This window comes from Populus nigra, chromosome 7 (assembly GCF_951802175.1).
Source record: "Populus nigra chromosome 7, ddPopNigr1.1, whole genome shotgun sequence".
NCBI classification, from domain to species: domain Eukaryota; kingdom Viridiplantae; phylum Streptophyta; class Magnoliopsida; order Malpighiales; family Salicaceae; genus Populus; species Populus nigra.
Window position 1 is genome coordinate 7,130,607 of NC_084858.1, and position 13,544 is coordinate 7,144,150.

General features: G+C 32.5%; 1 protein-coding gene across 2 annotated transcripts; it reads left to right on the forward strand.

Moving 5' to 3' along the window:
- Positions 1-2,695: 2,695 nt before the first annotated feature.
- On the forward strand, positions 2,696-5,595 carry LOC133698755 (pentatricopeptide repeat-containing protein At2g15630, mitochondrial). Of its 2 annotated transcripts, none has more exons than XM_062121798.1 (2): positions 2,696-5,022; positions 5,110-5,595. In XM_062121798.1, exon 1 carries the CDS (start codon positions 2,817-2,819, stop codon positions 4,761-4,763), a length of 1,947 nt encoding a protein of 648 aa, XP_061977782.1. In that variant the 5' UTR covers positions 2,696-2,816; the 3' UTR covers positions 4,764-5,022; positions 5,110-5,595. The 2 variants fall into 2 exon arrangements, with proteins under 2 accessions (XP_061977782.1, XP_061977781.1); XM_062121797.1 differs by having other exon boundaries at positions 2,696-4,831.
- Positions 5,596-13,544: the final 7,949 nt, after the last annotated feature.

Sequence of the window (13,544 nt, forward strand, 5' to 3'; positions counted from 1 at the left end):
TCAAAATAAATTATGAAACTTCATTACTAATAAACCTATTGTTAAATGATGAAATTAAAAAAAAATTTGAAAAGGGGAAACAATAAAATGACATTTCTAAACAAATTATGAGAATGTCATCAACAATCTTACATGATCATTCTAAGCTCTTATTACTCTAAAATATTAACATAAGATATAACAATATATAAGGAGATTCCTTGTAAAATTTTAACTCTTATTTAATAGTTGGATTGAGAGATATAATTGATACCATAAAATTAGACAATATTTTAAAAAAAATATTAAAAATAAAGCTCAAAGATGTGGGCGTTTTATTATAGCTCTACACACAGATTACTGTGGATTGCTATAGTGAAATTACCCTTTTATCCTTGAGTGGCTTAAATTTAAGCCTTTGGTTTAGGAGTATTTAGGTTTTTTTCTCTGGCTCAATGGTCATTAGAAGATTGTTTGAGGGTGTATGTGTCTTTTCAAATTTTTTAACATGATAAAAATGCTCTTTTACCTCTAAAGCCAACCAAAATTAGAATTGTTGACCAGCTTTCTTGGCTTTTCACAACATTTTTAACCGTAAAAATACTTATTTGCCTCCAAGATAAAAAGAAAAGAAAAAAAAAAGATAGGCTATTGGACAAGGATACTTTAGGTTTTTTAAATTTTCATGTATAGTAAAATAACTCTTTTAACATCAGAAAAGACAAAAAAGAACTGTTATCTTTGGGGGTATTTTGGTATTTTCACATGAGTATTTTGTGTAATTAAAAGGACCATCAAAGGTGTTTTAGCATTTTTCACGTTTTACTTTTTATTTTTTAATCAAAAAGTTGATGGTGCGTATTCCACATGCACCAGTAAGCATGCAACAATGCCCTCTTTCACATGGTGTGACATGTATAGATGAATAATGGTTGGATTATCGTCGATGATCGCTTGTTTTTATTTCTTCTTTCTTTTCTCTCTCCTGATAACTAAAGTGCACAAGTGTCCTCTTTGTTTATTGTTTGTCAATTTCAGTCCTCATTCTTTGAATTATTTTTTTTCCTTATTCCTTTTATAGAAGTTTTGTTTTTTTTTTACAATTTTGTCCTTTAATTACAATTTCATATATGTTTTATTTTTCATTTTAGTCGTCATTATTTTAATTTCTGATTTTGTGTTTATTCCTTTTATAGTTTCAGTCCTCCCAAATCTATTTTTATTTTTGGTTGGTGTTTCATAATCCATCTTTTTTGTTTTGATTTTTTATTTCAGTCTTTTTCTCTTTTATTTGAGTTTTATTTGTTTACAATTTAGCCCTTCAATTCTAATTTATGTATATTATGTTTTTCAATTCAGTTCTTTTACTTTTGATTTTTTTCCCTTTACTCTTTTTTCAAAGTTCTTATAATTTTTTAGTTTTTTATTTTACCCTTCAAATTAAGTTTATAGTTTTTTTCAATAGTAATAATATTTTTTTTCTCAAATTTAATAATAATAATAATAATAATAATAATAATAATATGAATATTATTAATAGTAGTAGTAGTAGTAGTATTTTAATAGTTAATAGTAATTGTGATTATGATAGCAATAATAATAATAATAATAATAATTTTTAACTTTAACCTTCAAATCAAATTTATGATTTTTTTCAATTGTAATAATTGTGGTTATAATAGTAATAATAATAATAACGATAGTAATAAGAATAATAATAATGATAATATTAGTTATAGTGACGATGATGATGATGATAATAATAATAATAATAATAATAATAATAATAATAATAATAAGAACAACAACAACAACAACAACAACAACGATAATGATAGTGATCACGATAATAATATTAATAACAATTATGATAATAGTAGTGATGGTGGTAGATGTAATGATAGTAACAATATCAGTAATGGTAATAATAACGATGAAAATAGTAATTGTTATAATAATAATTGTGATAATTCATCATTCAATGTTATATTCATCCTTAGATACTGGATTAATTAGGAATTCAATTTCATAATTGATTTGTTTCTCCTTTTATAAGGTTATTGTGATCTAAAAAAAAAATCTCGGTATTGAGTTGGTGTTTGATTTTGCAATTATCTATTTTGTTATCATGTAGTTAAATAAAAAAATAGATTAAAAAAACAAATTATAATCTTAGTGGAATCCATAACCCAGTTCACAGGTTTGACATACTAGCTCGGCTTACTCTATTCACAGGTTTGTCAAGTTTACCCACTAATATGATATGCTTTTGGTTTTGTTTTTGTTTTTTATCCTTTTAATTATTTTTAATTTATTCTTTTTCGATTTCATCATTTAATATTGAATTGGTTGGAAAATTGATTGCATTATTGATTTTTGTTTATTTTTTAGAAATAATTGTCTCAAATTAGTGTCTATTTTAGGTTGATATTCAATTTTATAAGCATCTATTTTTATTATGTAATTAAAAAAAAACACTTATTAAACTCAGTAGAATCCATGACCAGGATCAGAGATTTGTTATTGTCTCAATATTTTTTTAAAAAATATCATTTTTTTAAAAATTTAAATCATATTTTTATTAATTATCAAAGTTATATTTAGATTATAAAATCAATTAATTTAAATTAAATTATTTTTTTATCTGATTTAATTAAAAACTTGATTTTAACGAAAAGTTGAATCAAGAGGTTAAGTGGAGCTGCGTGGGCTTGACTGCTGGATAGTGGATAGACTATACGTGCGATTGGTATTTTTCTTTGCTCTGATCCTCTCTATTCTTAATAGTTTTGACAACAAAATTGGTCACAACAATCTCAATTCTCACACCACACAACATGAAATCTCACAAACTGCTCAACTGTCAACTCCTCAAACACAACTACCTGAAAACCGGCAACACCATTTCCCACAACACCAAAATACATCGCTCCCATGTAGTATTTTTCTCAACAACACCAAATCCAAACACTAATAATCCACAAAATCAAACTCTGTCTCCAAGCATTCCCACTGAGCTAACCCCACAAGCAATGCTTGATTCAATACATTCTTCTCAGTGGCATTTTATCAAACACGTTGCACACAAAATAACTCCTTCGCTAATTTCAACTGCTCTCACTAGTCTCCATAAAACCCCTGATTTAGCCTTCCAGTTTGTAACCCATATTGGATTCGGTGATCTTGATATCAAAAGCAAGTGTCTTGCTATGGCGGTAATCTCTCACGCACCAAACTCAAAACCCTCGCTGCAGCTCTTGAAAGAAACTATTAACAGTGGGGTTTATAGTATCAGGGAGGTTTTCAATGAGCTGGGAGTTGCAAGGGGCGTGTTAGGAATTAAAACTTACGTGCTTTATGATTTGTTGATAAGGGCCTGTTGTGAATTGAAGAGGGGTGATGATGCATTTGAGTGTTTCGATATGATGAAGGGAAAGGGTGTAATTCCTGACGTTCACGCATGTAATGATATGTTGAGTTTGTTTTTAAAGTCAAATAGGACGGAGAAGGCGTGGGTTCTGTATGCTGAGATGTTTAGGATGAGGATTAAATCGAGTGTTGTTACGTTTAATATAATGATTAATGTGTTATGCAAGGAGGGGAAGTTGAAGAAGGCAAAGGAGTTTATTGGGTTAATGGAGGCCTTGGGGATTAAACCTAATGTTGTTACATATAATACGATAATTCATGGATATTGTTCAAGAGGAAGAGTTGAAGGTGCTCGTATGATTTTTGATTTAATGAAATGTAGAGGGGTTAAACCAGATTCGTACACGTATGGTTCATTTATTAGTGGGATGTGCAAGGAAGGAAACCTTGAGGAAGCATCTGGGATGCTTGAGAAGATGAAAGAAATTGGGTTGCGTCCAACTGCTGTGACTTATAATACTTTGATTGATGGGTATTGCAATAAAGGGCATTTGGAGATGGCTTTTGGCTATAGGGATAAGATGGTGAGGGAGGGTTTAATGCCAACCGTTTCAACTTATAATATGTTGATTCATGCATTGTTTTTGGATTGTAAGATGGATGAAGCTGATGGTATTATAAAAGAGATGAGCGAGAAGGGGTTGGTTCCTGATTCTGTAACTTATAACATACTGATAAATGGATATTGCAGATGTGGGAATGTAAAGAAAGCATTTACCCTCCATGATGAAATGATAAGCAAAGGGATTCAGCCTACCCGTGTAACATATACTTCGCTGATTTATGTTTTGAGTAAACGGGGTAGAATGAAACAGGCTGATGACTTGTTTGAAAAGATAGTCCGGAAAGGCATTTTCCCAGATCTCATAATGTTCAATGCTTTGATTGATGGTCACTGTGCAAATGGGAATATGGACCATGCATTTGCATTGCTGAAGGAGATGGATCAAATGAAAGTTGTTCCTGACGAAGTAACTTTCAATACCCTAATGCAAGGACGTTGCAGGGAGGGAAAAGTTGAAGCAGCTCGTGAGCTTATTGAAGAGATGAAGAGCAGGGGGATTAAACCTGACCATATTAGTTATAATACTCTAATAAGTGGGTACAGTAAGAGAGGTGATATGAAGGATGCCTTCAGAGTTCGAGATGAAATGTTGAGTATAGGATTCAACCCTACACTTCTCACTTACAATGCCCTGATACAAGGTTTATGCAAAAACGAGGAAGGGGATCATGCTGAACAGCTCCTTAAAGAAATGATTAGCAAAGGCATTACTCCTAATGATAACACTTATTTATCTTTGATCGAGGGGATAGGGAATGTTGAGGAATTTTTGGGAATCAGCAATCCATAGTTACTTAATTTCTTTGACAGCAGCATTTAAATCTTTGCCAGTTGTAACAGAACCGTGTTGCAGAAAAGGTACTCTTCTTTGTTTTCCACTGAGGCAAGTGCTTTTTCTGTCACATTTTGATGATGCTGGATGTAGAGTTTTGAAGTCTTGGTTCAGAAAACCTCCTTTTTCTAATTAGTTTGTTATATTATACTTGAACCTGAACTGGGGTCTCATAAAGAATGAACTTCTTCAGCTTGGAGGTTGCACAGTTATAAATGTATGAGTAGAATTTCATTTTTTTGGTGGTTTGGATCTTACACTGTATGCGTTGTTTTAAATTTATTTATTATTTGTGCATATGTAGGAACCTATGCTGTTGTCTGACTTTGAACTAAAAAGCAGTTGGAATTGCAAGTGATGTTGAGCCTGCATTGAACAGAGAACAATTATTTGGTATGAAATATGTGAAACAAGCATATTTTCCTGGTTCTAAATACACCTAAGGGATGCAATTTGGCTTTCCTTCATCGTTCTCCTTTTCCAGTTACAATATCATATCATTATATAAGAGAGGCATACTGATTGCCTAAAAGCTGTGCAGTCATTGCCAATCCAAAGCTCCATACTGAATGCCCTTAAGTAAGCTGTGCAATCATTGTCCATACAAAGTTCCTTTTCAACTATTTTTTACAAAATATTTCAAATTATGATGTCATGTGTCAATTGAAAGGTGTTTCCATTTGTATTATCTTTCTCATTTCCACTTCTGGTATGGATCAGGTTCTGATATGTCAAAGCATTCATGCAATAGTATTTCATACTGAATCTATCTCAGTTCAACTTTCTGTAATTTAGCTTCTGAACTTTTCTTTTCATGAAATGTGTTGGTTTGCTGCTCTCTTCTTTCTGGCTTTCTGGCTGTTTTATTCGTTCTTGTTTTTTTTGTTCTTGGTGAGTGGGTGGGTGTTGTGTGTCTTGGGGGGGGGGGGGGGGGGTTTGGTTCTTGTCGCAATGATCTGCTGGGAATTTATTTGAATTGCGATAAAAAGTATTCTTGAACACAAAACTCTTTTGGGACTTTTTCCCTAGGCTTCCTGTCTTCAACCCTCCCTTGGTTTGATATTACAGAAAGTTTAAAGGGAAAAACTGAGCTGTATGAAATATTATATTGGTTGGTTTATTATGACTCACTTCTGTTATACATTAATCCATGAGATAATGCTGAAAATTATAAAATGAAGAAAGGGGCAAGTATCTAAATACATGAGAAAAAGTTTCAGTCAGAGGCATTTTGATTTCCCATGAATTGTTCATCCACGATACCTTCACGTTACATACTTCCATGATACCTTCAAGTTTATACCAGGATTCTTTTAACCTTGTCAGTATTGCATGACGGTCAACTGAATGAGGCCAGCAAGAGGGTCATTTTGTTGAACAAGTGGAAACTCCTGATTTGTCAAACTTGTATGTTGGCGACAGGTCACTGTCCACTACATTCAAACAGGTTAATCGTGTGGCCTTCACAACCTTGAAGAGGTTTACACAAAGATTGGTTATTATTTGGTTCATAGAAACCAAACCATAGTAGTAAAATAAAGACATCATTTCATGTTCGTTGATCATTCTGACTTGGACATCAATAAAATTTGGCATAAATTGTGGTTATCAAGTCAGCACCAGGATTTTCTAGCTCAATTACTCTCTCATGGTTTTGAAGTAACACGACCAATCTTCCTTCTTTTTACTGGATCATGTGATATTTCTCATATCCCATCATTTGCATAATGATATGAATTTTATGATCACCTGATCACATAATCAAATTAATAATGAATTTTGAAAAGCTAAAACATGTCTAGTAGGAGTGTGACATAATAAAAATCTATTTCAAGACACCAATACTATTGGAATAAAAATTTCTACCTTATGAATACCAATTCGCGAACGAGAAGTATAAGAAAGATGTCATGAAATTAGTTAATTTTTGATAAGTTAATTTAGTTCATTAGAGAACCAAATAATGCAAGAATATCTCTCACATAAGCTGAATAAATTACGCAGCAATAGTATTATCAAATATTGATATTTTATCCTTACAAAGATTATTTATACTCTTGAAAATAAAAACTTTAATAAATCTATCATTGTGGGCTAAATTGATTCACTTACAAAACTGACCTAAAACCTATACTAATAAACCTGAATATTGACCCAAACAAGCCTTGGGCCATAGCTCAAAACTAGTTATTAATTAAGTCCAGACAAGCCTTGAACCTTATCTAATTAATCAAACTCAAGCCTAATATGAACCAAGCTCATTAGAAACAATGGGAAGGTTGCTACCCCATTAGATAGCCTAAATAAAAAGTTAGAAAAAAAAATAAAACTCATGAGAATAAATTATCTTTGTTGTCGTGAAAGAAGAAGAAGAAGAAAACAAAACAAAATAAATATAAAACAAGGCTTCATGTAGAGCCTTATTGCCGCCACTATTGTCCTTGAAAACAAGGAAAACTTATTGCCTCTTACTTTTTTATTTTGGATGAGAAGTTGTTGCAACTATTAGATAAACATTCTTGGCATTCCTTATTCTAATATTTTTATGCACATTCCTAACAGATTTCAGTCATGATTTCAAATACGTCGTTCCCTCTTATTCAGATGAATTAGCAGGCCTACCATATATCAATAAAAAGGTATGAATGTCCACTTTTCAACTTAATTAGTGTATTAACATAATTTCTTTTGTAGCTCTAAACATAGTCCAAGCAATAGACAAAGGTCTAGACAAACAGATTTGACAAGATTCATCTAGTAACTTCAATCATCTGAAATAATACCTTACCAAACTCTAATTGATCTGATATTGTAACCAAATGTATAACATGTCTAGAAACTCCTGTAAAAATATCAAATCAATCCAAAAATCAAGTTTATGTTCAATAGCATAAAATTGAACAATCAAGTTTAGAGGAACTAAACTGAGACTTTGGACAAAATTAGGAACCTAATTATACCTAGGATTGAAAGACAATGCATATTCAATGTTAAATTAAATGATTATCGAACGAATTTGAAAAAAAAATTAAGTTTGAGAACTTAATTAGACTTTTAATAGGTCAATTTGATTTAATTATAGGTCTAATTAAGGGTTTAATTAAGCTTAAGATTTAATTTGGATAAAATTAAAAGAATTGATGAAGTGCATAGAATGAATTGAGTTTTCAATGAGTCAAATTAACTTTATTAAGGACTTAATGGCTAAAAAAATTAGATTTGAAAGCCTAATTCTAGCTTAATTAAGAAGATTTGAATTTTAGAGGAGCAAATTTAATTTTTTCAAAGTTAATTGGGTGAAATCAAAGGCAAAACTATAAGAAAATCAAAGTTTAGGGTTCAATTAAGAGCCAAATTGAAGAAATCCAAGACCAATGACCTTTTTGCAAAAGACGTGTGAATTCAGGGACCTAATTTGGTTAAAAATAGAGGTGAAATTGAAGAAATTAGAAATTTGAAGGTTAATTGAGAATGAAATTAAAAATATCCAAGACCAAGGACCAAGTTGAAAACATGTCAAACTTAGAGGGTTATTTGAAAAATTTGAAGGGGTAAAATAGCATTAATTTTTAAAATCAAAATTCAATTAAAGAATTAATTAAACAATCTAAAAGATTGAGGGCTAAAATTAAAAGAGGAATTTATGACCTAATTTAGGCTAAAACACCTAAAAAATATCATTTTATTTAAATGAAATAGTGCGTTTTGACCATATTTTGACCAAAACGATGTGTCTTGGTTCAAAATAATGTCATTTTAGTCAATGTCCAATAAAAAAGTTTGACTCTGTTCATTGTTTTTTTCCTTCGATCTTATAAAAGCTGGCCAATATCCCTTTTTATAGACCTATTTAATGTCTCATTTCTCTCCCGAATAAGATAATAAATATACCACCCTCATGCCCTAACATTGCATTACAACCCCAACCTTGTCTTTGCTGATTTGCAGCCTTATAACCATTGTAATAAGTGGCCAAAACCATTGGCCCAACAAACCTTAACAACCTGGTTTTGTAGTATCAGGTTATTGGCTTATGACCAACAGTTAAGAACCTTTATAGGCTAATTAAAGGCTAGGATTCAGTTCTGAGAAGGACAACAAACACCTTTTCACCCCTTATATATAGGGGTGAAGCTTAGGTGAAGAGGAGGAGGAGAAAACTAAGAGGGAAAATAAGAAGAAAAACTGAAGCAAAAAGAGAGGGAAAAAGAAAAAAAAAGAAGAAAAAGAAAAAGACCATAACATATTAGCCACTAAACCATCCAAAAACACATCCTTTCACCTCATATTCCAGCCATATACCATTCATATAATACCTCACACTAAATCACAGTTCATTCAAGCAAAAAATAACTCGAAAACACCAACCTAGGAACCACCCTGCCACTATTTCTTCTTATCCAGTGCAACTTCTTCATTTTCAGACTAGGAATGACAGTGATTCCAACAACCCAAGCAACATCACCATTGACCACCAATGACTCAAGCACCACCACTAGTAGCTAAGCAACTCCTTAAGCCAGGTAATCCTTCTTATTCTTCCTTCCTCTAGTCAAAATGCATAAAACAAGCATAATTCATGTTCTGCTGCTGGTATTTGCCAGCAAAGAAAAAGAAAGGATTGGACCCTCATTCTAGCCCAACCCATATATATATATATATATATAGCTCGTTGGGCCGTCTACTGACCAAACAAAATCGAGCTGGTCTGGGCCAGAGCCCAACCCATGTGCGTAGGCTTGGGTCTCGAGCCCAATAAGCCTAACCCTCACCTAAGGACATGTTTGACATACCCTATTTTTGTTTTAAAAAAGTATCATGTTTGGTTCCTTAAGGCGTGTTTAACAACACGACCTTAAAGCATTTTCAATGCCTCTGATTTTAGGCTAAAGGCGTGTTTGGTAAACATGCTCTACTACCTTTCTTTTTAACTTTAGCTTGTTTTTATTTTAAAGTTTAGCCAAACAAGCCCAATAACTTAAAAAAATTCTGAAAAAAATTTAGGGAGTGTTTTTAAATTATTTATGGGTCCCTCGTGTATCTTTCCAATAATTTTACCAAATATCAGGTTGTAGATTTACATTGTAAGATACTGACCCAGTATTAAAAATACATGGTTTTTTCTTTGAAATTTTGAAAAAAATAATTTCAAAAGAATTCCTCCTTTCAAAACACATAAAAAATGTTTTGTTTACATGCATATGACCAAATCTAAAAGTTTTCACATATATTTTCTAAACAAATATTACATCTTTATCATGTTTTAAAAATACAAAATGAAAATTGTAACCAGTTTATGATTATCCATTAGGATTTAATAAAAAAATTCACAAATACCACAAAAATTAATATGTTTAATTAATATTCAGGGTATGAATTTTAGAACATAATGCATACTCTTGGTATTAAATTAAATGAATTAATAACAATAAATATTAGAAATTAGTTGTAGACTTTATTATTTGAGGGTATAAAATTACACTATAAAGTATATCCTCAAATATTAAAGATATAAAGTAGAAAATAAATGTAATGCTAAAATATGAGTCCTAGAACAATTAGTTTTTATCCTGGTAAGGTAGAAATTTTCTCACGAAAAGAAAGTTGTCTTGAATCTTAAACGAGACCAATGAATAGAAATATAACCTAGAAAAACAATAAATTGACAATGCAGCTTACCATAGGTAAGGCACACTAGGGGTGATTTGTCTTTTCTTTGCACAATTAGTTCCTTTACTCAGACCCTCGCAGACCATTAAGTTTTCTAGTAATCATAATACTAAGTGGAGATTCTTTTAAAATTATAATTTTATGATTAATCTCAAAACCCCTCGATCCAAGAGGCAGACCCACCATTCGATGTCATGCACGCCACGACACTAGCCAAAATCTTTTCCTTCTGCATTTTCACTCCATTAACTATAGACACTAAAATTTTTAAGAGTTTAGCCTATGACCCAAAGCTCTCTTTGACCAAACAAATTGAATTTATTTAGGCTTAGGCATAAATTAAATTTATTGGGTTAGAGCCCAAATTAAATTAAAACTCAATCCAAATATATTTTATGGTTCTTACTTTAATATCCTTTTAACTAAGGGTATTTTAAGTAATTTTCATATTAAGTTTCCTAAAATATCCTTTGGATAAAAGAAATTTAAGGTAAATTATACCTGGTTAGTCTATAAATAGACAATAAAGCCACCAAATCAAACATAACAAGCATAAAAAAAATAACAATAAAAAGAAGCACAAGAAGAACATGTAAAGACTAAAGATCAAGAACAAATACTTGAAAGTTCTCTTAAAGAAATTAAAGTCCATCAAGGAAGCAAAGTATCAAAATCTTTTTCTTCATCAAATCAACGAAGCAACGGATCAAAATCTTTTCCTTTATCAAATCAATTCAAGTTAAGATATCACATAGTTAAAGATTTCAAGCTTGTGTGAATAATTTTCATCTTCATTAAAGTTTTTTTTTCCATCAAATCAAATCAAGGAAGTAAAGGATCAGAGTCCTTTCCTTTATCAAATCAAATCAAGTTAATATATTACACAATTAAAGTTTTCAGGCTCGTGTGAATAATCTTCACCATGTCAAGTCAAGTCATTCATTAAATCAATTTAAGTTAAGATCTCACACGGTTAAAACATTCAGGGTTATGTGTAGTCTTTATTTTCATCAAGTCAAATCATATCAAGTTAAGATTTTACACGGTAAAAGCTTTCGAACTCGTGTGAATATCTTCCCATCCAAAACAAGATCCAGATTTGACTGTTAATCAGAGGATTCATACACGTGAAGAGCATCTCAAGAGAGTTTCCATTTTTTCTTGTAATAAAATTCAATATTGTAATTTTGACATTATTTTTAAAACGTGAAATTTTTTATGTACAAATTTCTGGCACACCTGGTAGGATACTCTTTTCCTATCATCTCTTGAGTCAACAAATATACTATTCAAAATAGAAAACATAGAGCATGAAAACAATTCTCCGATCAATTATTAGAAAAACATGTAGGGGACCCACAAATATTTTTAAAATGCCATTTGAAAATTTTAATTTTTTAATATATTTTTAATTTTTTAATATTATTATATTATTATTAAATATATTAGGCTCGACCTAGTCCAATCATCTGGGCTGGACCTGGTCAGGCCGAGTGGGGTCGACTAACAACCCAACAGACCCGTCTCTTTTTTTTTTTTTGGCTGGACCTAGTCCAAGCATAAAGACTGGGCTGGAATGGGTTCAACCTGACTCACATGGTTGCTGGCCTAGCCTAACGACCATGTGAATTAATTATGTTGCATGCAAAATGAATTATGATTTTGCATGCAGCATCCATGATTGATACGGGGAAAAGGGAAGATGAGAGAAGAAGACTACCTGGTGTGGAGGGTGTGGCTGCCCCTCACTAGTCTGGCATGAGGATGGTGGAGGCGTTAGTAGCTCACGGTGGGGCTGGAGTTGCTGCCTACGAGGAGGGCTGGTTTTTATTGTTGAAAGAAGAAACTTGTGGCGAAGAGGGAGAAGTTTACTGTAGCTGCTCTTGTTGCCGGCGAGAAGATGAGTTGGTGGAGGAGGTTGGGCTGTTGTTGTTCATGGTGATGCTGAGGTGGTGGTCGCTGAAGAAGCAATAAAGAGAGGAGAAAGAGACTAACGAAGAGAAGAAGAAAAAACTGGGAAAAAAACTGATTTTTTTTTTAATTTTGGCCTCTAATTTCTTCTCTTTCAATGGCTATAATCCACCTTTATTTATAGGGGATGAAAGAGGAACATTTTATCTTTATTGAAGACAAATCTTAGCTCTTGATTTAATCTGGAAGGATCTCAATTATTGACTCAAAGTGGGCATCATGAACTATCAAATTTTGACAGTTAATAACTGTTTAAGTTGGTCTTTTTGGGACGGTGCCATGGAAGATATGGTGTCAATCATCCGAAAAGAACTGTATCGAGATGGAGTTATATACTAAGCTATCATGGTGGTGTATGTTTTGTCAAATTTGATGAAGAGACGAAACATTTAATGCACAAACAGTTTTCACGCGGCTCTTGTCCTTTCAATTTCAGTTGTATTTAAAGGATGTCGGTTGATGAACATGGGGTTTATGCTATGGTTTTCCTGATTTTGCTCCAGAGGGCTGCGTTATGCAATCGGCTGAGGCCAGCATTGAAATTATATGCATGGAATTGTCACTTGTGGATCCCTTGCTGCTGGATTAAGGACTAAGGCACTGGCAAACCTGCAATTCAGTTGGATACGTGCTGGAATTTTGTTGTTCATGCACGGGGTGTATGCGCCTGGCATTAGCTGGAAAATGCACCCCAAGGAGCCAGCCGACAGAGTACGAGCAACTTCACCGTAGAGGTGTGCCTATAGCCGTTGATGGTTTCAGGCAAGCTCATCCTTGAGATATTGCCGTGTGCAAACAGAGCATGTTTATGCCTGTCATGACATGAATTATCATAGCTGTTAAAATTGTGTGCTTTCAGCCATTACACTCGAGGTATTATCCCTTATTTTTAGGATGTTTTAATAAAAAAACTCATGTTTACACTCGACAGTTTGTGGCTTGATCTCTTACCCAAGATATATGCCAGCAGTTCTGTGGTAATAAAGTTGATGAACCCCTTTGGAATGCAAATAAGGCCCGACTTGACAACTCATTTCTATCCTCAGTACGTAACAACCAAGATTATGTTGTGGTCAATGTTACGCATTAATTACGCAG